The sequence below is a fragment of the Protomyctophum parallelum genome (genome assembly GCF_964188405.1).
Source record: "Protomyctophum parallelum genome assembly, chromosome: 1".
NCBI lineage: Eukaryota > Metazoa > Chordata > Actinopteri > Myctophiformes > Myctophidae > Protomyctophum > Protomyctophum parallelum.
Genome location: NC_139697.1, coordinates 95,755,843 through 95,781,168, shown reverse-complemented (window position 1 = coordinate 95,781,168; position 25,326 = coordinate 95,755,843). Strand labels below are relative to the sequence as shown.

The window sequence follows — 25,326 nt, the reverse complement described above, 5'->3', positions numbered from 1 at the left end:
ACCCACAATCGGTTCTGACGGCCGGGCTACACCGGGCGATTTATTTCTGAGTCGCTCGCACGCACGCACACACACACGGACACGCACGCGCGCACACACACACACACACACACACACACACACACACACACACACACACACACACACACACACACACACACACACACACACACACACACACACACACACACACACACACACACACACACACACTGGTGTTTTTTGTTGTTGTATTTGTTTGTTTGTTTTTCTTCACGTTGTCATTTCAGTTGATCGGCACTAAATGTCCCCCTGGTCCGCTTGTTAGAATAATTAAATATAAATGTAGGAAAATTATGATGATGATGATGATGATAATAATAATAATAAAACAATAATAATAATCCCGACGTATACTTCGTCGCACGCTGGTATTGCGTGCATGTGCATGCATGTGAACTGAAAATACTCTGCTGTTTTCCTGGCGCGTGGCACCGTCGTACGGCAAAGCATACATCGGGCTTTGACGCTGAAATCTACCTCGTGTTTGGTCACTGTTCGTTTGAGATGAGAAATAAAATGAACCTCTAACCCTGTGTAAAGAATACGATTATTATTATTATTATTATTATTATTATTATTATTAGTATTATTATTATTAGTATTATTATTATATGATGCAATTCGATTTGAGGATATATATTGCAACTTAAATATAGGCCTAAATCGTTTTGAATGCCCATAGCTGTTTGATGAGAGGCAGCTTTTTTATTTTTTATACAAGACTGTTCATGGGGCATCTTTTCAGATAACGCACAATTATAGATGGTTTGGACGCATGGTTCACTTCTTTGGACCCGAGAAAGATTCAATAAAGAATCGCCACGCAACTCCGTTATAGACTGATTGACTGTTGAAATGACTTCATGCAGGCCTAACAGTGTTCCGATTGGCACACCGAAATACTAATAGGTGATAGTCTAATTGTAATGCAAAAAATGCCTCAAAACATGCCAGTCAATGAATAATTTGGCTGACGTCTCGACTTAAAAAAAGATAGATTGACTGACTGACTGATTGATTGATTGCTTATCAGTCAGAAAATAAACATCACGGAGGTAGGCTATAGCCATATAACAAAAACATATAGCCTATAGGCTTTAAAAGGATAACACAAAAACAGTCCCGGGCCGGGGACTTTATATCTCCACACTGTGGTATATATTCAATTCATAAATTCATTCACAGGGCAGCATATATTAATTAATACATGTATATAAATGTCATCATGACATGTGTTGAATGTTAACATTCACAATTTTCACATGCAAATATATTTATATCGAGTTAAAGGGAAAAACGGCGGCAGTTTATACGACCCTCATTTCAATGAGAATGCATCTTCTAACTATAACTCTCCACTTACAGTTTTCTTTTTCAAGGATAAGGATGGTGTCAGCAGGCCATTCCATTCCACATTATTGGCAGAGCAGTAGAAAGAGAATCTTCCCATATATTGACACAATATGAACATCATTATGAAGTAGGCTATGAACGCCTGGATTAACTGCATGCGGGTCGGGATTTAGGTTAAGGTTTAGAATGACTTTGTTTTGTTGTGGACAAATCAATCGCAATATCTAATGCGGAGATACTTAAAGTTGAAGTAAATAATACTAAATACTTTATTAGGAAACGACAGACGAATCAATAGACGGACCTTCATTGCTTTGACATGAAGTGTAGGCTAAGTGACATGTTTTTGAGGGGCGCGCCACGGTGTGTAGCCTAGGCTACCACGTATTTAGTATGGTGACAAGAGCGCCCCTCGCTTCACTAGATAGTCAGTGTGCCATCATGTCAATAGGCCTATACGTTTAAAGATGCAATCCTGGGAATTGCGAGTGCGTGCATGGTTTAGTTCATATAGTTCACCGTGTGAACTATGAACTTCACATACGCACGCACGCGCGCACACACACACACACACACACACACACACACACACACACACACACACACACACACACACACACACACACACGTGTAATCGTCGTCCAATCAGTTGAGAGGAAAACAAATGGCCAATAACAATTTCCCTATCTATCGACAACCGCACAACACCCACATCAAAATTAAATATCTCCAACAGGTTTAAAATTGTCCATATAGCCTATATGACAAGACCTATGACCTATCTCCCAGATTCCCTCCCCAGTCAAAGTTCACCGTTTGAATTACCGTAGAATTATGTGGCAGACTGGCAGTGGCAACCATGCCTATATATAAGCTGGCTTCCCCATATCTGATAGCGAGTATATGCATATGATGGCCATGCATGATGAGTCCGAATCAAAATACAAAGGCATTTCGATGTCTTTTTGTTCTTAAAATTTCTTTCAAAATAGCAAAACGCCAATGATGCTAGGACAATGCTATATCAGCTACTGCTACACTGTACAGTACACACATTGGAATTAGTCATAATGATTAGATCACGCTTTGTGGACGCTTCAAATAGAAATTAACCGCGCATTGCGTGCGCTATGCAGCTTTACACGCCATAGGCTACTATAATAATGTAAATAACTAATTAATTTGTCAAAGGATATTAAATACCAATCAACACACAGCCATATTGTTGTTAGAACATGGACAAGATAAAGGTTGTCAATCAAATCTGTTGTTGTGTAAGAGGGTGAGAATGGCAAAAGCGCACGCAAAACATGATATATATACCTAATAGTGGTGTAGTGTAGAAAAGGTCTAACTGCGCCATCAAGTGGTCAATAGATGACACTACAATAGAACACACGCAGCCAGGGTTTCATGTTTTGCTTTATTTATTAGACCACACACACACACACACACACACACACACACACACACACACACACACACACACACACACACACACACACACACACACACACACACACACACACACACACACACACACACACACACACACACACACACACACACACACACACACACACACACACACACACACACACACACACACAATCAAAAATCAATTTGTGGAGAAATGTTTCTAAAGTGATTTGTTTGGTTACTTAAAATAAGTGTTAAATAGCTCTAGATCCGGATAGCCTGTGTCATTGCTATAGAGTGTTTGTTCAGTAACCGGAGTCTCCTTTGTCTCTTTAGTAATGGAATGGGATACCTATTTTATCCAATCAGGAGCGATAACTTCTTGAAATTGAAGGCACTCAGAAATGAGCAGACAACATTTTCTCATAGAGATTTACATCATTTTTATCAATTATTATATCAATTATTTTAAGCCTAGAATCAAGCAATCCAGGATCCTGGTGGACCATAAAACCTTTGATTCTGTGAAGAAAGCAAAATAATAACAGCTAAACAAAGCGTATATATTAAATGTAGTATAATTATTATTATTTTCTCTCTCCACAGAGTCAAAGGTGCTATGGTCAGGATTCACCAGGATCCTGGATGGCTGGATTCTAGGCTTAAAATAATTTATATCAATATTTTTGTCAATCTCTATGGGGGACTACTTTGGACCTCCCCTTCCGGTTCCGGGTCATCACAACAGCACACATGTGCGAAGAGGATTTCCATAGCCGTTTCCACACTTCGGCGTCTTAGGCGCTGCAGTTTTCCGCTCAGAGCAGGCGTCTCTTCCTGGTTTTCAAGACAGCTGGTGGATGGAAATGAAGCTCCACCCACGTGGCAGAATCAAGGGGCCAGCTATGCACTCCAATGTTGAAGCGCTGGGCCCTAGTGGTAAGAGGAAGGACTGCAGGCGGAACCGTGGATTCTTGACGAGGAAACCCCGTGCAACAGAGCGCCCCAATGTTAAAGCCCAGCTGCACTTCCGCATTTGGACACCAAAATTTGGTGTCCAAATGCTGAATCAGCGAAAAAAGTGCGGAAATAGACGGCCCTTCCGGGTGCTTCAAAACGCCACTGAGCAACTTCCACTGACATGAATAGCGGAGGGGGCGGAGCTTCGCGCCAGTTCAGTCTCTATCCTTTTAATACTCTATGGGCAGAATGCCGCAGGGGAAAGCGTTTTCCGGGAAGACTCCTGCTCAGAGCGGAAAACTGCCGCGCCTAGACGCCCAATTGTGGAAACGGCTATAATTGCTTTCCTGATCACAATAACACAAACACAATAAAGGATCCGAGTGAGTGAAAGGGCCAAGGGGTTGTAAGAGATACGGGGGGGCCATCATGGCAGCATATACAAAACTAAAAGGCATGCATGGCATTGCCACGCCTCTGGTTGCTTTGTAGGCCAACATCGTGCAGAGTTGTACTGTGTGGGCAGCAACTGGGAGCCAATGGAAGGAGCATGTTTCCTGAGACATGATCGTGAACATTGTGGCTTGTTGTTGAAGACCAAGCGTGCCAAACTGTGACAAGAATGTTGTCACAGTTTAACCCATTTTGACCTGAGATTAGATTCTAAAAATGTCTTCTACATCCTGACAGTTTTCTGAAAAAGCTATGTTTCTATGTCAGTCGTTCTTCGATTTTCAAAAATAGCAGACCTACAAGCTCGTAGCGAGCCACTCGGTGGCGCGCTATGAGCTTGTAGATCTGCTATTTTTCAATAACTAAAGCATAACATAATGCTAACACCAAAAGGGGTTCCCACTCAAAATGGGTAATGTGTGGGTAAAATGAAGTACATCCCAAACTCATCGCTCCTTTGTACTTGTACGTTTATTAATAAGCAGCCATATTTAAATATGTATATTCTAGTACATCAATTAGGTTAATGCAGCATGGCCCTAATATGGTAACAGAGTTCTACATGGCACTAAAAAAAAAAATCTATAAGCAAGAACAAAATAAACAGACTCCACTGAAGATGGCGCATCAATAAAGGTCTGACGGAGAGAAGTTACATTGAAATAATTTGTAGAAATAAAAACAGTAAAAAGAAAAAAACACCTCAGTGTACAACTTCATGTCGGCTCTGCTAGAAAAAACACAGGTGTCGGCAAAAGACCCAACAAATACCACTTTGTGATTGGTTGACAGAGCCAGATGTCTCCTCCCATCGTCGACCACTTTTACCCTGGCGTCCATATTTCGGGCGTCATTTATGGGGGGGGGGGGGGGGGGGGGGGGTTCGCAAATTGAAAATAGTATAAAATGGGGTTAAATGCTTGACAGTGCATTCAACATTTACTCAACATTTACACGTACTTTTTTTTGTCAACAGGTCACAGTGGTGAATAAATCCATGACTTCCTCTTTTGCCACTCTTGGTATTTTAAAAATACAAGTGTTCTTTTGTTTTAGAATAGAATAGCAGACCTATGATAAACAACTCTGTCCAAAACGGTGTGTGGAAATAAAACTGTACCGTCCACAACAAACACTTTCCCCAACAATTGGGAGGGTGTTAAAATTGGGCTCTGCCTGGCGTACAAAGTACATTAAATTATTGCTCGACCAGTGATGATTACAAAAGCAAAAAAAGAAAGAAAAAAAAATCAGATTTGTCTGTTTAAATATATTCACATACGAGCTTCTGAAAGGCAGGGTTTGACGTCACACTGCCTGCTGTATACTGCAGCTGAGAACACACACCGCAGTCAGCGAGGCTCAACATGTTTACAGCTAGAAACAAACACCTTTAAAATGCACTTACACGCGCTGAATGTTCTCAAGAGCTCACTTAACCACATGGACCCTCTAGCGGCCCCATGTTATTATGGCCAACATCAGACGAACATAGCACATCCCCAAGCTCACGCGTCACATTTTGCGACATATTGTTGAGCTTATCGATCGATCTGTTGTTTTTTTTTGTTGTCAGATGTTCACACCAGAAAAGGGACGGGCGGCTTTGAGTGGTTGGTTAACGTGCTCAAATTGATTTGACGAATCCTATCGATACCAATTCAGTCGCGTTGGTTTTTAAGTCACGTCGTGACGTGTGAAGCTGAAGTCAGGAGGGACAGCGGGAGGGTCCACGGTTCGATTGCCGGCCCCTCCTTGGCTTCACATCGTAGTGCCCCTGAGCAAGACACTGCAGCTCATTACACCATGTTAGAAGATTCTCCTTTTCCTAAACGCACTATTGCACAGGAGGGGTGTTTGAAAAAGTAGGAATATTGAAGTTATAATAAGTTTATAAAATGAAAATGGGGAATATTGATGTTATAATCCAAGTTTATAATATGAACATATGGAATATTTAAATTATAATCCAGGTTGATAACCTGAAGAAACCATGTCCTTTTCATAACAAGAGGTTGTCAGTTATGTGAAGTTAAGTTAATGCTCTGGACATGGAGATGATTTTAATGTTTTATTAATTTGTCCTTTCCCGCTTCGTGAAACATGACTTCTGTAGCAAACACAACACATCGTCAGTGTCGGACAGGAAACCTTGTATACATTTAAATGTGTGCATGTCATTTTGAGCAAACGGAGGGAAAAACTAAAAACAAAAAGACACACGTACAAGAAAACAGCTTCTCCTGCCCCAATAGACGCACAAGAAAACAGCTTCTCCTGCCCCAATAGACGCACAAGAAAACAGCTTCTCCTGCCCCAATAGACGCACAAGAAAACGGCTTCTCCTGCCCCAATAGATGCACAAGAAAACAGCTTCTCCTGCCCCAATAGACGCACAAGAAAACGGCTTCTCCTGCCCCAATAGACGTACAAGAAAACAGCTTCTCCTGCCCCAATAGACGCACAAGAAAACGGCTTCTCCTGCCCCAATAGACGTACAAGAAAACGGCTTCTCCTGCCCCAATAGACGTACAAGAAAACAGCTTCTCCTGCCCCAATAGACGCACAAGAAAACAGCTTCTCCTGCCCCAATAGACATACATGGCAAACACAGGAGATGGTTGCTGTCAGGGGGAACCGCTCATCTCCATATTTTAACTTCATTTTTTCCATAAATTAATGCCCTACTAGATCCTACACTGTATGCAGTGTCAAAAGTAGATTAAAAAAAAAAAAACTATAATTTGAATATTTCTGACTGTAATGTAACATGCCCAGAGTAGGAAGAGCAGGTTGAAAGTTGTTAAGTGTGTATTCTTTTCCCATTTTATAATAAACATTGAGCCACTTAAAAGTATTAACAAGAGCTTGTGAGTTACGTTTTCCCATTTAAAGGAAAGTAATGCTTTTGGACATACAAGGTTTCCACCCGACAGTGATGATATTTAAAAGCAAACGTGGTCGCTACAGTTTAATGGAGATGACCAAACATCTTAAATAATAGCATTAAAGTGGTGCCAATCACTTTTACAGCCTCTGAATAAACTTTCATTTCGGTTTTCGGACAATGAAAACAAATAAGTATACAGACGACATTCCTTGTACTGCACAGTAAGGGACAAACTAAATAGACGAGACAAAGCAGTAGACTGTTTGACCGACGTGAACTAACGGTTGTAACTGGTTCACAGCTGCATTGTGTCAATTTGTCTGCGTGCGTGAGTGCATACGCGTCGAGGGATTCAGGTAAATCGACAATTAATTCAAATCAGGAAGTGGATTGCCTTTTCAAGTTGAAAACAGGCGACTGTCACTGCAATAAATTATCGAGAATGCCGTAAAATGTGAATTATGAATCATCTTTCACCATGAGGTTCTGATACTCGCCAGTAATTAGGAATAAAAGGCTATAGTATGCGTTTGTGTACATTGATATTAACGGAGCTGTCATTTACATTTAAATCTGAAGTAAATGCGATAAACCCTGGCAGGTTTGATATCCAATGGATGAGACTTCTGTCTGTCTATATACCAATTATCGTTGTTTGACATTTAGATTAAAAAAGTAATTTTATTCAGTCCTATTCAACAATGTCAACAATAGCCGATCTACAAGTTTGTAGATGTGCTATTTTCTTTAAACATTTTACAAAAGATATTAAAAACTTTTGAAAATATTCGCCTACAACCTGCCCACAATAGGGACACCATTCATCACCTGCATAATTGCAGATGACAGCGATAGTCAAAAAACACGAGCGTCAAATAGCGGCCGATGTGGGAGGGGGCGCTGCTCACAAACCGCTTTCAACAAGCCGCACATTCAACAAGTAAAACAAAGAAATAACAATCTCCGTCTGGCATTCAACATCTGTGCTTTGGCACAAGCATTCTCCTCCCCAAAAACGGAACACAAGACTCAGCAGAGACAAAACTAAAAGGAACTAAAAGTACCCACGGGAAAAAGAAAAACAGGTTTGTTTTCATTTTCTTAAGGCAATCATCATCATACATTGCATTCAACCAGCTACTTACAGTAGATCATACATCTGATATATTTGTACATTATGTGCACTCCGAGTGTGTGAGAGTCAACTGTGGGTCTATAGGACTGGTTCCCAAACACTGGGTCGGGGGCCATTGTTATGGTTCCCTTTATGTTTGTGTTTCCTACATTTTTTTTAAATGAATATTAATTCCAAAACATTTTCAAAAAAACAGTCCCAAAAAAGGAAACATTTCCATTAATTAAAAACAAAATCCAATGTTTTTTTTTTGTTTTTTGGAATTTCATGAAGAAATCAAAGAAAAATCGAAGAAATTCAATAAATTAGAAAACAAGTGCTTAAGAAGTAGTGAAACTAGCCAATCTACAAGCTCACAACGAGGCGTGAAGCGACACGCAGTGAGCTTGTAGATCTGCTATTTTCACCAGTCCAATTTCTCTTTTGAGTCTCGAGCTAACACGTTTGGGAACCAGTGGTCTATATAGGACTGGGTTGTGAACTGTCTTTAGGACTCGGTAGTTGGGTTGTGAACTGTCTTTAGGGCTGGGTTGTGAACTGTACTGGGTTGTGAACTGTCTTTAGGACTGGGCGGTTTGGTGGTTAACTGTCTTCAGGACTGGGTAGTTGGGTTATGAACTGTCTTTAGTACTCGGTAGTTGGGTTGTGAACTGTCTTCAGGACTGGGTAGTTGGGTTATGAACTGCCTTTAGGACTCGGTAGTTGGGTTGTGTACTGTCTTCAGGACTGGGTAGTTGGGTTGTGAACTGCCTTTAGGACTCGGTAGTTGGGTTGTGAACTGCCTTTAGGACTCGGTAGTTGGGTTGTGAACTGTCTTTAGGACTGGGCGGTTTGGTGGTTAACTGTCTTCAGGACTGGGTAGTTGGGTTATGAACTGTCTTTAGTACTCGGTAGTTGGGTTGTGTACTGTCTTCAGGACTGGGTAGTTGGGTTGTGAACTGCCTTTAGGACTCGGTAGTTGGGTTGTGAACTGTCTTTAGGACACGGTTGTTGGGTTGTGAATTGTCTTTAGGACTCGGTAGTTGAGTTGTGAACTGTCTTTAGGGCTGGGTTGTGAACTGTCTTTAGGACTCGGTAGTTGGGTTGTGAACTGTCTTCAGGAAGGGGTAGTTGGGTTGTGAACTGTCTTTAGGACTCGGTAGTTGGGTTGTGAACTGTCTTCAGGAAGGGGTTGTTGGGTTGTGAACTGTCTTTAGGACTTGGTAGTTGGGTTGTGAACTGTCTTTAGGGCTGGGTTGTGAATTGTCTTTAGGACTCGGTAGTTGGGTTGTGAACTGTCTTTAGGGCTGGGTTGTGAACTGTCTTTAGGACTCGGTAGTTGGGTTGTGAACTGTCTTCAGGAAGGGGTTGTTGGGTTGTGAACTGTCTTTAGGACTCGGTAGTTGGGTTGTGAACTGTCTTTAGGGCTGGGTTGTGAACTGTTTTCAGGACTGGGCGGTTAGGTTGTGAACTGTCTTTAGGGTTTATAGGAGAACAAACTGGTGATGGTGGAACTAGAAAGTAGGTAGGAAACACATGCGTATCCCGTGATTTCACAAAGCAGCGCAACACAGTGTTCACGTGGCGCGACCACATCGCACACACAGACCCAAACGCTTAGCCTCCCGTGACAATTTTGTCCTAGCTAGTGACACGATGTGTCCCTGTGCTCCTGGCGTCAGTCAGACAGGTCGAGGAGGCCGGCAAGGGGACAGGTGACCCCTGTTCGGGACAGTGAGTCTCACATTCGTTATCATTGTCTTTGCGCGTGGCTGCCGTTTGCCCGTAACAACTTTAAGCCTGGTGGCTCCATCTTTAACACTGGTGGCTATATTCTGGGCATGAAATAGGTGAAGAGCAAAACATGTCTTGGGGTTTTCTGAACGTAAATAGGGCATAAGTGGTTAATCGCATGTGTCCTATGCACTCTGTTGCACAGAGAAAAAAAATACATGCTGTCGTGTTCTGCTTGTAGATCTGCCATTTAAAAATAATTTAGTTGAATGTTTGAAAGATCTTCTTTCCTTTCTTTTAAGGTTTTCACCTATAATGCCATGCCTAAAATAGGGAGGTTCAGTGTTAACATGGTTAGTTGTAGAAGGTGTTTGTCAGATTGTGTCAGCGCGCATTCCTTGTGGCTTTGTACAGGTGCAGTTTTTGGTTGCTGTTGTTTTGCGGTGGGTGGGTGTTGTAGTTTTTTGGATACTGTTGTTGCGGTGGGTAGGTGGGTGGGTGGGTGTTGTAGTTTTTTGGTTACTGTCATGGGCGGAGGTTGTAGATTTTTTGGTAGCGGTGGCGTTGGGAGGAGGTCGTCATCTAGTCCAGCTGTTTGCTGCCATCTGCTTTCTGGTCCAAGCGGCTCTTGCTGCTCTTCACCATATAAATAAAATACGTCAGGGTCTCCTTCTCGTTCACCGGAATGTTCCTGAAATGACGACTCACCGTCTGAGATAGAGAGATAAAGAATAATGACAAATTAATGTCAATTCTTCAGAGGACAGAAATCTTTGTGTAGAACGTAGGGCTGGGCAATATGGGCAAAATCATTTTTTTTTAAACTAAATATGTCTACCGACATTGTGATATGTAATTTTTATTTATTTATTTCGATTTAACTACAATCTACAAGGTCACAGCACGTTACCCACACGTCTGTGTTTGTTGAAAACAAGGCTCAGGAGGGCAGCAACAAAAAGATAAACATAGATATTGCAATGTTACCTTATCTTATTCAATATAAAAAAGAAAAGCGGTTTAAGTGCATTTATGATTGAAGCCCAAACCGCACCAATGATTTGCCGTGTAACAAGCAACCACTTGCAACCATTATGCCCAATGGCTGCATTGATATGGTTGACCGTAAGCCCAGACCACACCAAAGGGTCGGGTCGGTAAACCACACCAATGCAACTCCTTGCAATATGAGCTGCATTGGTGTGGTTTACCTTAATAAACGTTTGGGCTTAAAACTGATTTGTTGAGGTGTTGCAACAGGTGTGGTTAGGGCTTAACGGCCAATTCATTATTAATTAATTTTAATCAGATAATGGGCGGCAGGTACAGTGCCTGCTGACGGACACCTTGGACTGAATACACACACAATCACATCTGCTGTCCTGTGTGCACATTAAGGTCCTTGACTTTATAACAACAAGAATCCACTGAGGTTTCTCTTGCAGGTCAGCTGCACTAGCTGGGCCTTTACTATCCACTAATAAAAGCAGACCCTTGCAACAAGTCAACATCAAAATGCTACTTGCAGCAATGGTAAAATGTATATAGCGCCTTTATCCAAGGCCCTTTACATTGATTGTGCATACATTCACCCATTCACACACACATTCATACACAGCTTGCGGCGGAAGCCATGCAAGGTGCCAACCAGCACATCGGGAGCAATTTGGGGTTCAGTGTCTTGCCCAAGGACACTTCGACATGTAGACAGGAGGAGCCGGGATTCGAACCGCCGACCCATGGATCATTGGACGACCTGCTCTACCTCCTGAGCCACAGTCACCCCAGTCTACCCTGTTTTAAAGCTCCACATATAGCATTGAATTCATCAGTTGATACTTAATTATTTTGACGATGCCTAAAATTAATTAAAATAAGACAGTATTGAATAGAAGGCATGTCGTTTTGTCTAGGCTATATGAACTTGTCTGTCTATACGGAAGAGAGCTACGGCTACGGAAGAGTGCATATGCGTACATGGGTCGTAACATGTTTTTCCCTTCCATTTGACACCTTTGTGGAAGTCAAACTTCTCAACCTCAAAGAGGAAAAACTGAAGGCTCAATCTTCCATCATCTCTTGTACCAACATACAGAGATAAAGGGGATTACGCCCAGAGAACCATTGAATGCACTGACTGGACAAACTCTTGACGAGAGAATGATTTCCTTCCCAGAGGAGACATTTAATAACCTCGAGCTGAACCCCCGACACTGCCTCGTTTGATTTACAACAACAACCTTGGAGGGGAACGAAGGAAACACACACGCACCTCTACTTAACCCATTTAGGCCTGACGTCGAAATTAAAAAAGAAAATCAAAATCTACTCTTTTCTGAAAAACCTTATGTTTCGGTATCAGTGGTGCTCAATATTTCATGTCAAGAACCCCAAAAAGTAATATGCCCCCCCATCTGAAAATATGTTGTTCCAAGGACCCCCCAGAAGCAAATTTGAGTTAAAATGTTCACTCTGTAATAATAGATGTTCAAAGATTTGAGGCACATTTTCACGATTTTTCTAAAATAGCAGACCCGCAGTCCTTTAGCGCGGCACAGAGTTTGAGCTTGTAGATCTGTTATTTTTCCAACAGCTAAAGTATAACATAATGCTAGAAACAACCAAAAGGGGTTTCCGCCCAAAATGGATTAAGGAGCTGGCAGCTCTACTGAATGGCACTTGGCGGTAATTGGTTGGAAGCTGTTGACTGGCGGGTTATTAATGATGTGTAAGGCTCATTAATAGGGGGGCTGAACCTCTCCTGAAAAGCCTGGGGAAACATTCAACTTACAGCCTCGCTTTCATTCCATTTCCCACCGTTTAGCCAGCTGGCTATAGCTAGCCCAACTCTAGTTAGCGTCCAGCAACCCCCCCCGCGTTGGCAGCGCAGCATAGAGGGGGCATTTGTGAGCATGAGGCCACGGGGACCAGCTGTGCGATTACATTGAGCCCACCTGTCGATTAGGTGACTTCTCCTAACAATCACCCCCATGACCAATTACTGCGGAATAGCGGGCCCGCCACACCAAATATATCACAGCCCGTAAACGGAGGGATAGTTATGAACCAAAGGCTTGAACTGAAAAAAGAGCCTGGCCCACACCTTAAACAGGAAAATGACCACATGCATTTGGAAACATGAATTATGGACCAACAGTCCCAACATAATCTTCAGGAAAAGCGCACTGAAAAATAATTGGGAGCGCAAACTCACGTTCTTCTGAGGCACCGATTTAAAAGTTGCATAAGAAAATGAATGCCCCTATGACTTAATGATTATGACCCCATGTACTAGTGTTTTTCTTTATTTTTTCTTTTCTATCAATAATTTCCTACCAATCAACTAATCTTGAAGCAGATGTTTTTTTCTCATTTTATGACCAAATCAACTAGTCTGATTAACCACTTAACAAACAGACTTATAAAGAGCACCCACGACTAACAGAAGTGAGCCCCACGCATTAAACAAGAGAAGCACCACCTTTAGCTTTATAAAATCGCTGTCCGAGCTTTGTCCGTTGATCAGAACACCCCACAGCTGTTCTTGCTGATTCTCCGACGCAAATGTGAATCTGCGTCGCGATCATCAATTTGTAATAAAAAGAAAGCTTCTGCAGTCTGCACACACGTGTACAACAACAATGCCACAGCAGGGTGTACTGCTTGCGTTTAAAGTAGTTTTCAACCGTTTCACAACTTTCCACTGTCCAGCTTTCCCCTGCTGTTCTCTGGGATAGAAGCCTCATTTATATTCTGCAGCACGACGGTGTCGCACGCCTATAATTGCAGATCCACAATCTCTCAGCACGGCGTGGATGCGACGCGTTGTGAGCTTGTAGATCTGCATCTGCTATGTATTTAAAATGTTAATAATACATGCAGGCCAGGGTCGTCAATGTTTTTCAGGTCAAGCCAAGGACCCCTTAGAGATAGAGAGATAGATCAAGCAGGGACCCCCACTATACATAGGCTATTATATCATAAAACTGTGTTGCAGATTAAACTTTCAACCGAAGGGCTCCTGCCTGCTGACAGTTACACATACATTAGTGAAGCCTGGCATTCTACATCCTGGCTTGACCACTGTATTAGTACAGCTGATGGGCATGCAGCTATTAGTGAATACGAGTATACGGAATGGGTTAGCTACAGCTGATCACATTCCACTTGGATTCACAATAAATGTTAAGGTTCTGCCCTCAATAATACAAAATGACAGCAATGCTCGTTCTGGTAAACTGGACTGGACATCTCTGTCCAAGGAGGATTTACAGTCTTACTACATGCAAACTCACAAGCTCTTAACCCATTCTTGGCGGGAACCCCTTTCGGTGTTAGCATTATGTTATGCTTTAGCTATTGAAAAATAGCAGATCTACAAGCTCAAAGCGCGCCACCGAGTGGCGTGCTACGAGCTTGTAGGTCTGCTTTTTTTTTTTTTACCGAGGAACGACTGACATAAAAACCGCTTTTTCAGAAAACTGTCAGGATGTAGAAGACATTTTTAGAATCGGATCTCAGGTCAGAATGGGTTAAGTAATATGTATTTGCCCACAGATGCCATCATGTACAAGGATGCTAACTGTAAGTGTGTGGAGCATAAAGACGCCCTCTGTACCCTGTATGACAACATAGTGGCTGCCCTGGTTGAAGGTGGCAAACCCCACTACAAGTATAAGGGCAAATGTCATAGACCAGGCTTGAATGAGCATGTAGCAATGTACCGTGCTGACGCAAGAGAAGCCTTTAAACTGTGGGCTATAGCTGGAAGACCTAGGCAGGGGCCTGAGCTTGAGCATAAAATCACTACTAATGCTAGATATAAGTATGCTGTACGTTTCATCTGCAAAAATTATGAGTCTGCCCTCATAATGAGTTATGAGGGCAGACTCCATGGCCAGTAAGCTACTGTGTAACAACGTGAATGATTTTTGGAAAGGAGGTGAGATCTCTCACTAATAGTAAACCCTCCTTAACCTGCTCTGTAGAAGGAACTTCAGGAGCTGATAATATTGTGGCATTATGGCGACAGCATTATAGCTCTTTATTCAACTGTATTAATAGTGATTTGTTTGTGGATGACTCTGATATGAACAATGGAAATATGGGTATAACAACACATGAGGTGTATGAAGCCATGCACCATTTGTCTGTAAACAAAGCATGTGGGATGGATCAGATCACTGCAGAGTACCTGAAAAATGCTAGACCGAGACTAGCACCACTTTTATCTATCAGTTTTATGATCCACTGTGTTTTACCGGACGCTTGTCGCAGTTATTAAAGATAAGGCTATAGCCAGCATCATCCCCAAAGTAATGGAAAGAATCCTACTGGATAGAGTAACCGAGTATATCCACTCCTTTGATAACCAGTTTGGTTTTAAACCAAAGCATGGTACTGACTTATGCATTTTTGCTCTCAAGGAAATTGTGAGCGAATAAAAGTCTAGTCCTCATTTTGGTTTTATTGATGAGTCCCGTGCCTTCGATAGGATTAACCATAATAAGCTCTTTATGAAAATGAAGCAAAGAGGAGTGCCCAGTTTTATTGTGAGGGTCCTGGCCTACTGGTATGCCCACCAGACCATGCAGGTCAAATGGGGTGAGAGTAATTCAGCTCCATTTGGTGTAAGCAATGGCGTGAGGCAGGGGGAAGATTTTATCCCCCCCCCCCATCTTATTTAATTAATATATGGATGGTTTGTCTGCTCAACTGAGAACCTGTAACACAGGATGCATGGTCGGAGAAACACTAGTAAACCATCTGATGTATGCAGATGACCTGGTGGTCCTCAGTCCCAGTAGAAACACTAGTAAACCATCTGATGTATGCAGATGACCTGGTGGTCCTCAGTCCCAGTAGAAACACTAGTAAACATTCTGATGTATGCAGATGACCTGGTGGTCCTCAGTCCCAGTAGAAACACCAGTAAACCATCCGATGTATGCAGATGACCTGGTGGTCCTCAGTCCCAGTAGTGCTGGTCTACAACAGCTCCTTGACATTTGCTCTAAGTATGGTGTGCAACATGATATAAAATATAATGCCAGCAAAAGCGCTGTTCTAATATGTAGAACCAAATAGGACAAACGCCTTAACTTTCCTATGTTTAAACTATCAGACAATAGTCTTGAGGTCTGGAATAAGATTAAATATCTTGGCCATTTCTTTACGGATGAAATGACTGATGATGGTGATATATACAGACAATGTCGGAAGCTGTATGCTCAAGCAAACACTATTGCCCGAAAGTTCTGTCATTGTTCCACTAAAGTGAAAGTGTCCTTGTTCAAGGCATATTGCACACCGCTTTATACTGCACACCTGTGGTCATGTTATAACAGGTCTAGCATGCACAGGTTGCAAGTTGCATATAATGATGCCATGAGAATACTCCTTAAACAACCCAGAGGGGGCAGTGCTAGTGCTGTTTGTCACTGCTGGAGTGAAGAAATCTAATGTTTAAGTTTATGAAAAGTCTGGATGCGTCAACAAACAGTATCATTGTAGCGCTTTCAGGCCCCTCGGTGAGCTGTTCACGTTATACATCAAGATTAAGGGTACACTGGTTAAAATGCCTGTATGTTCTGCCTGTGGGTTAAGTTATGTATTTGTTTTACACTATGTTATGATTTGTATTGCCTGTTGCATCTCTGTATGTTAACCCCGTGTATGTATCCCTATGGACCAGAGTCTGCTAATAAAGTTGAATTGAAAATGGAATTGAAACTAGACAAACTTGTTTGACAGCACTACCAGTGTGACCTGTAAAGCATTTTTTTGTTTGTTTCTTTTCCATTTATATGTTAGTAACATTAATTGATGAACGATAGGCCATTACATTTTAATCTCTTAAACCCTCTATACTCAAAACCTCAAATTGACCTTTGAGGTATACAGTATATAATAATTATATACTATAGCCTATGATTTGTAATCTAACAATTCCACAATAATCAGCAGAGAGCAGACCCTTTGTTTACTTACAGAATTATATAAGTTGGGTTGTTTGAGATGCAGAGCAGTTAGCAGCGAAGAAAGCTTGACCTGCATAGCAACCGTTGCTAAACTATTTGGATTGGCATTGGACAATTGCTTTTTGGGGGGGTATTTAGTGATGGGCTAATTGGATGATTTGAGGCATTTTGTTCCAAAAATGTGTTCCACCTGTTGGTGGCGCTAATGTGAAAAGGGTGGGATATATTCCACCTACTAGTAGGAAAGTCTGTGAAAGCTTTCACGTAAATTGCATGCTGCGTTCATGATTTGAGGCATTTTGTTCCAAAAATGTGTTTTGCTAAAATCCACCTGTTGGTGGCGCTATAACAGGCCAATGTGAAAAGGGTGGGATATATTCCTCAGCCTAGTAGGAAAGTCCATGAAAGATTTCATGTAAATTGCACGCTGCGTTCATGATTTTAGGCTTTTTGTTCAAAATGGGCCAATCCTGCCAACTTTGAAAGCCAATTAGGATGGGATATGAAATATCGGACAGATCTGGCTTGAACACATGACTATAGAGATATTGTGTAACGATTTGCGGGATTTTTGGACAGAATCTGGAGGAGTAATATAAAAATAATGTGTTTTTCAAAAGTCTGCCTCCTGGTGGCGCTATAACAGGCCGTTCTGGAAAATGGGGGCAGAGGGGCATCATTGGCATCCAGGGAGTGTGTGTGCAAAGTTTGGCATCGACCGGGTTAACGGTGCCGGAGATTAGCTGTACACAGACGGATAGACACACAGACGGACACAATGCAAAACATACTAACTCCCCATGCCTTTGGCCTGGTGGAGACAATGATGATGTAGCCATACAGCTAACCAGTTGAATAACTTGCAGATTGAGGCTTAACGATTGTGGTTATGACATATCTGAGATCATTAGGGTTTTCTGGCAGACTGAAATAATAGGCTATCTACAAGCTTACAACACGTTGCGCTGCGACCTGTAAGCTTGTAGATAGACTATTTTTAGTGCAGGACACATTTAGATAGAAGACATGCTGACATCTATGGAATCCAAATGACTGAAATCAGTCGTGGCGACTGAGAACGTTTTCGTTGTCAGCTGTCCAGGGCAACATGTTACCTCTGCAAGCTGGGCCTTGTTGAGACCAGGCCTGGTCTGAAGCTTGTAGTGTCTCTTATAACGCCTCAATGTGTTCACCTGCAACTGGAACAGATCCACCTGGAACGAACGAACGAACCGCACACACACACACACACACACACACATCCAAATCAGCCACGTCCACGGCAACACAAAATGCAGAATAGAACAGGAAATTTGGCTGCAAAGTGCAAACCAATAAACAACTACATTAAACACTCAATTAGATTAGATTAAATGTATCGTCACTGCACATAGTATACAAATACTTTGACAATGAAATGAATAGTGGCGTCTAGCCAGAGTGCAATACAGTAATGCAGTAATGGGAATAAATACACTTGTTGAATGTACAGTATGTACAGTAGTATATAATAAATAGAAAAATAAGCAATGAACTATAAATATAAATAAGGAGTATGCATTATATACACCCCCACCCACACGATGCTAGTGTATGTATGGTGTGAGCGTGAGAGTTCAGATGGGGGGACGGAAGGGGGTATCATTGTTCAGTGTCATTGAGGAGGGGCAGAGTTCAGCAGGGAGACTTCTTCCCAGCTAAGTCCTGCCCTATGCGGGCACATTATTGTTCAAACACCTGCTCCTCTGTTCATCTGTTGCTCTTATTTGGCTAATAAAATAATTAATAAGAATGAATGCAATAGCAAGTTGTTGCTGCCTGTCATGTTGCTGTTCTCTTCTCTCTCTGTGTGACTGAAGGTTGCCCCAAAAATTGTAGACAGTGATTTCCCCTCATGTTCTTTTCCCCCTCACTATTTGGTTCGCTTAACATGTCCACGTGTCATTTGTTTACATATTTGGTACGCTTTACAAAGTCCAGTGTGAACACCAAACGGACCAAAATCAAAATGCAAATATTTGGTCCTTGGTCCTTGATCCGGACCTTCTAAGCGAACTTTGGGTGTGAAAGCGCCCTTAGATAGCATCTGATACAGACTTATAGCATGTTATGTAGACGGCACTATAATTGCATTGTATATAGTCATAGCACGCCATAGTACATATGTACTGTATAGCATAGTAGTATATATATAGCTTATATGTATAGTCTCATAATATAGATATTCCACTGTTACTTTCTTAGCTTACGCATGTTTTATGATAAATGCTTTTGTGATGTATTCCCATGCTTTTGTTCCTGATTATTGTAAGTCGCTCTGGATTAAGAGCGTCTGCTAAATGCCTAAATTGTAAATTGTAAATTGTAGACGGCAACAGGAAAGAAGCCGTTCCTGAAAGATGTTGTTTCTACCAGAGTAAGAAGCAGGCTAAAAAGAAAAGAACAGCTCTCCCTCCCCTCCAAAAGTTGAGCTATTCTCGGCTTGAAAAAACAAAAAAACGGGGGTTGCAGAGCGTGCTGAAGCGGGACGCCTATGCAGGAGAAGAGGAACACTCCAGAGTCTCTTAATGCATGGCAGCCTTGGCAGGCAGGTGCAGCCACCAGCTCAACACGTTTTCTGACAGACCGTCATTCTTCATTCATACTCAAGACATAAAGATAGTGTCACTTGCTGAAAATAGACTGGAAAATGAAAATGGTGTTTGAAATCGCAACATTTCTGAGACAATACATGTTTCTGGAAGATGATTCTAAACTTGTATCCTATTGCTAGTTTGATCACCTCAAATACTCTCATCTAAAAACAACTAATTAACGGAAATAGCAGATCTACAAGATCACAGAACATCGCGATGCAAAGACACACTGGCTTCAATGGAATCCAAATGATTGAAAACTTTAATCCATGTATATGAATCCCGACAAAGTGTGAATGTATGTATATGTATATATTTTTTTTATGGTGGGGCCCACCACTGGGACCTCTACATCGTGCTTAAAGTGTGAATGTATGTATATGTATACGTATATATTTTATGGCGAGGCCCACCTCTGGAACCTCTACGTCGTGCTCAGGAGAATCTCCTCCATCGTCACTGGTCTTCCTCTTCCTCTTGTTGCGGACGCTCTGGATGAAGTTCTTGTGAAAGTCACAGATGTACAGATGACGCACCTGCAAACAAACAAACACAAAACCAATCATACACTCCATAAAACATACCAAACTAATAACCAGATTAATCATACACCCCTTTATGAACACAATGCTCCACACTGTGCTACTGAACCGCACAACGGTACCCGAGACCAAGGCAGGGAATGTGATCTTCTGTTATCGCCACATTTCGATTAAGAAAACCTGGACTGAAAATATGAAAACTTCCGTTGGGAACAGTCAATGCTTGGGAAGCACAAACCTATGGGGCACACAATTGACAGGCGTGTTGTGATTGTTGTGGGGAAATTGATCACACCACCTGCCAATTGTGTGACCCATACATTTGTACTTCCTAAAGGAAGTTTTGATATGTTAAGTCGCTGGAATCATGTGTGTGTGTGTGTGTGTGTGTACTGCAAAAAACAGGGAGAAAGACAAACATGAAGATCCCACTGACTATGGAGAGAGGAATAAGGAAACTTTTCCAGTCACATTACCATTTACCAGACAACTGCACCATACTATATCATGAAGATAGTGTGTTGTGCATGGGAGGCATACTATGGTCTGACGGAGCATTGGTCCGAGGTGCGTTAGGGGTCGGGAGAGGGTTGGGGTTAGGTTTAGGTGTGCTGCCCCGTGGGAGGTTAAGGTTAGGACTTATGGTGAGGGTTTGAGGTAGGTTGTCGTTCGGACCAATGCTCCGTCGGACCAAACACATGAACCCGTTGTGCATGTGCAGCAGAAAAACCGCATGTAAAAATTGTGCAACCACCAGTCTGGCACGCACAATGTTTTGCAAATGCCACGGGAGATCTGTTTGCAACAATGAGAAAACAAAGCAACTTCAAGTTGAATATTTTGATGATAAAGCAGTTGATGTCTAACTGTCATGCAAGTTGAGATTACAAGTTGCACACATTAACTAGAGAAAGGTTTATTCTCTATTAGCATATTCAATGACCTAAAACCACCTTTACAAAAATGAAATACCCCGCAACAATTGCCTAAACTACTCGTGCACGTTGAATGTTTATAGGCCATTCATTACCTAATTATGCAAATTTCTCTTAATAATTTACTTTTTTTGCAACAATTTTATATTGGTTTACATTTCAATAATAAAAGTTATAGAAAACTACATTTGAGCTCAAGATTATGATTTTTGTTTTGTAATACAGACTCAGAGGTATGGTTATATAAAACCAGCAGGTGGATTCATGAATGTATGTATATAGACAATATTTTAGGCAAACACGAAATGTCCCACTTTGAACAAGAAAAAGCCTGTTGGCTGCCAGACTATTGTCACGCCACAGGTGTCAAGAAGGCGTTATTATGGATCCCACCGCAGCTCTAGGCAAACCCTGCTGTGAATGGACAGTAGTCGTTTGACAGTTCTTGTTTTTGAAACTATGCCTAAACCTAACCTCATGAAAACTATTCCTAAACCTTAAACCCTAACCCTAGCCTCAGTAAAACTATACCTAAACCTAACCTCAGTAAAACTATGCGTTCCCGGGATCCAATCAGACGTGTCTATCCTAGAGCTATGGTGGGATTAATTTGTCGTGTGTTGAGAAGAGAGGCTAAAAAGGTAGGGTTGAGCAGGAGAGATAAACAGAGGCCAAATAATCAAAGATATGTACAGATACTATGTCACTAGGTATGTGTATTCAATGGCATTAAATGCAGGCCATTTAAAAACTAGCACTAGCGCATTAATCCGTCTTGGTGACATTGCTACAGGGACATTAATGCTCCAGTACCGAAATCAAGTACAAAGCGGGCTGACACACATGATCCAGGGACAACACAACACTAGCTCCGAATCGGGGCCGGTGCACTACTATTTTTAAATAGCTAGTACAGGGAATCAAACACTGCAACCCCACGCTGGGCAAGACCGACGCTGTAGAGTGCATTGCTGGAATTTGGCAGACACAGCGGGATTTTGGCGGAGGTACCGCTCAAGGAAAGGACGTCGACACTTTACAAATCCGTTTACATTCTCTGTGTATGAAACAAGCGTTATAAACAAGGGAAATACATCTGACGGATGTTCCGGCCTGACACTTCTGCCGATAGTACACTCTCTGCCTTAGGTTGTGACCAGGCTTTTCTCTTTGCAGATGAGTAAGGCTGGGACTGAGGCTACTTACCGCAAGCCCATTGAACTCCTGATAGAATGCACTTCAGCTAGTGGGATCACCGTAGACACAAAACTGTGAGAAGTTTATTCTAATAACCTCTGAAATACTAATAAGTAGGGCAGTTAGGCTAGTAGTAGGGGGCATTGGGACATACAATGAACTCAACCTCTTCCAGTACCGGACGAGACAAAGACAAATGGAGGCAGCTCTTATGCTGTTTTCATGGAAGATGTTAGCTTTGTCCAAAAATGTGGATGGCAGAGATGGATCTATTCCAGGTCTCATCCACATCAAGCATCTGCTCAAAACGCATTGCAAAATATTGCATTTACAAATGTTATAAAACACGCTTCTTCACAACAAATGCACAAGACTGTCTCTTCAGTATCGCCAGCTGACAGCAATTTTAAATCAACCAGATCCCTCTCATTCTGCGTCTGTGAATCATTTTTCAGAACTCCTGCAGCCAGCTATACCCCCCCCCCCCTCTCTCTCTCAACATGTGCCCAATCACATTGCATCTCGCTGGCACACAAGCAGGGCCTGACCGGCACACAACAATGTCACACACAGAGTTGTGTTCATTCAAGTGAAGCCTGTTACTTTTCCTCTCAACATCGAATCACCTTTGTTGGCTTCCTTGGCAACAGCCATTTTAAGGGGGGGGGGGGGGGTAGCGACCAGATCCCATGGCTCGGAAGAGCATTCGAGCTGCAATTTGCTATTTGGGTTGACAACAGCAACCAAATTGTATACCTTCTCAAGGTGATAAAAGGTAAGCCAATCGTCCTAGATGATTAGAGAGGTGTGTGTGTATATGACCATTACATCAACATCAACCCAAACTACACTGTAGAATTCTTAGCTGCCTAAAAAGTGGATTATACACTTTGGAAGCTTTGATGTTGTTGCTCAACTAACCAATCACAGCGCAGACCTTCCGTCCGGGCTATGGGATGTAAACTACCATTTTACCGACAACAGGCTCTTGCTTAACCAACTGTAAACACACAGTCACACACACACACACACACACACACAACTACGAGAAATACACAGCAATGATGCAAAAAAATACACACTGCATCACACTTCAGCTCAGCGACAGACCGTCGATTATTGAAACAGTTTACCGAGATAAAGTTTATATAAAGAAAATAAAAACGGACACGTTTTTGTCTTCCTAGCCGTGTGGCCAACAACTAGCTAACATGTTAGCCATAGTTAACCAGCTGACTGGCTGCTGGAAGAAAGACAAGGAGAAAAACAACACACACACACCTCAACTTCAAACCTCCAATCCAACACAAGTGGTGCAAAAAAAATGCCAGAAGTTAACTCTAACGCTAGGCTAACGCTAGGCTAGAGTACTAGACAACCAAGAATACATCATATTTATTAGTAATCTGAAGACAATCTGATCAACCAGTGTGTGTGTGCGTGCGCGCGCGCCATGGTGCACCAGCGGCGGCAGGCGACAAAAGAGAGCCGTCGCTTGCCGACAAAAGAGAATAATAGCCTAGTATCACAGAGCCGCAAGCAAGATCCCTTTCGGCAAGCGACACGATTGTGGCTCGATCGATTAAGCGAGAAGTCAGGACTAGAACATTAGCAGCCCGGGAGGTCCGTCCCGGCCAGGCATGTCCTCTATCCCCGTGCCCCCCCCCCCCATCCCAGTGTGATCAACATGACAATGTCCCCCGGCCTAAGAAGAAGATCCAACTGCTCTTTTGTTAGATGATATGGTGGTCAATTCCACCCGGTTGTCGGCAAGCGACGACGGCCATCGTACGATAGAAGTAAACACAGCCTAGCTAGCCTAGCCTATCAATCATAGATGCATTTTTATTGCGTCTATGGTCGTCTTGGTCCAAGGGAAACGCACACACACTAAATAAAGACTTCTCTCTTACGCTCTTGTCAATGTCCAGCTTGAGTTTCTTCTGGCTGATGCTCTTCTGGATCCTCTTGCTGAAGGAGGCGTTCCCCGCGGAGCGGCCGCACCGCTCGCCGTCCTCGATGAGGCAGCAGCTCTGGCCGTAGAACGGCGGCGGGGCGCCCGGCGGCCCGTCGTGGCTGTCCTCCTCCGTGCTGAAGCCGTTCATGATCAAGGCGATCTTATTATACCGGCTAATAACCAAATCGAAAAGTCGATGTTTAATAATAATCGGGAAGGTCTCCCCGGCGGAGTTTCACACTCCCCTCCCCGGCTCGGCTCCAACCGAACCAGCCCTCCCTCGTTGTTGCTTCCTTGCCTCCCCCTCCTCTCTTCTTAAGAGACTTCGTTAAAGTTTAGCCGTTTAGCAACTTATTTAGCCACCGTTTCTTACGCTCCCGGGCGCTCGCTCCGAAGTGTGAGATAAGGACGATAGTAAACGGATATAATCGGCTAAATAAGCACTTTTTAGTTCTCTCTCCGCCTCCCACCCCGGTTGTAATCTGTGTCACATCATCATCCAACAACAGACAGCACAGCAGCCCCGACGGTGCGGTGACTTGAGCTGCTAGCCTTCGATGCTAATGACGCCGCAGCTAGTTGAATTCCTATGGTGACACAAAACAACAACGTGCGTTTAAAACGACACTTTAAAAAAAGAAAACGTCCGCTGCGCGCAGAGCACCGCCCGCGTGAATATATATACGAGTCCCGGCTGGATAAAACAACTAACCGTGAGGTTATAATTTAAAAAAGGAACAATTAAATGAAACGCCAGCTATCGTTGTTTGAAACAATCAGAACAGCTTGTACAATGAACGACGAGGAGACGAGTCGACGCGCTGCAACAGTCCCTCCCCCCTTCAAAAAAAAGGCGGAAGCCATAGCCCGGTCCCTGGTCGACCATTGGTCGGTGTTCGAGAGAAGGCGGGGCCCGTCGAGTTGTGATTGGCTCGATGAGATGTCAATCTGACGGTGTTTGTCGCTTCCTGGATCCCTGGCTGCCTACATATGACGCCAACTTCGCCAAGGATGGGATGAGACAGTGACGCCGCGCGACAAACAATCAGGAAGTTTGTGCGTGCAATATTTCGAGTCATAACAAGACCCAAAATCACGTAAAAGTGTCGCCTTG

The 25,326-nt window shown here is 42.7% G+C and overlaps 1 protein-coding gene across 1 annotated transcript; it reads right to left on the bottom strand.

The window, feature by feature from the left end:
* Positions 1-4,680: 4,680 nt before the first annotated feature.
* Positions 4,681-25,005, bottom strand: sap30l (sap30-like). The gene is made up of 4 exons (XM_083775270.1): positions 24,169-25,005; positions 19,995-20,117; positions 18,061-18,159; positions 4,681-10,676 (listed from the first exon to the last, which is right to left on the bottom strand). Exons 1-4 carry the CDS (start codon positions 24,358-24,360, stop codon positions 10,548-10,550), a joined length of 543 nt encoding a protein of 180 aa, XP_083631396.1. The 5' UTR covers positions 24,361-25,005; the 3' UTR covers positions 4,681-10,547.
* Between the last annotated feature and the right edge of the window lie 321 nt (positions 25,006-25,326).

What these genes read in the sequence shown, in the direction of transcription:
- sap30l (XM_083775270.1), bottom strand. Translation starts at nt 24,360, where the DNA reads ATGAACGGCTTCAGCACGGAGGAGGACAGCCACGACGGGCCGCCGGGC. An exon ending in AGCTGGACATTGACAAGAGC is followed by an intron (nt 20,118 to 24,168) that starts GTAAGAGAGAAG and finishes GTTTGTTTGCAG; the next exon opens with GTGCGTCATCTGTACATCTG. An exon ending in ACGACGTAGAGGTTCCAGAG is followed by an intron (nt 18,160 to 19,994) that starts GTGGGCCTCGCC and finishes CGTTCGTTCCAG; the next exon opens with GTGGATCTGTTCCAGTTGCA.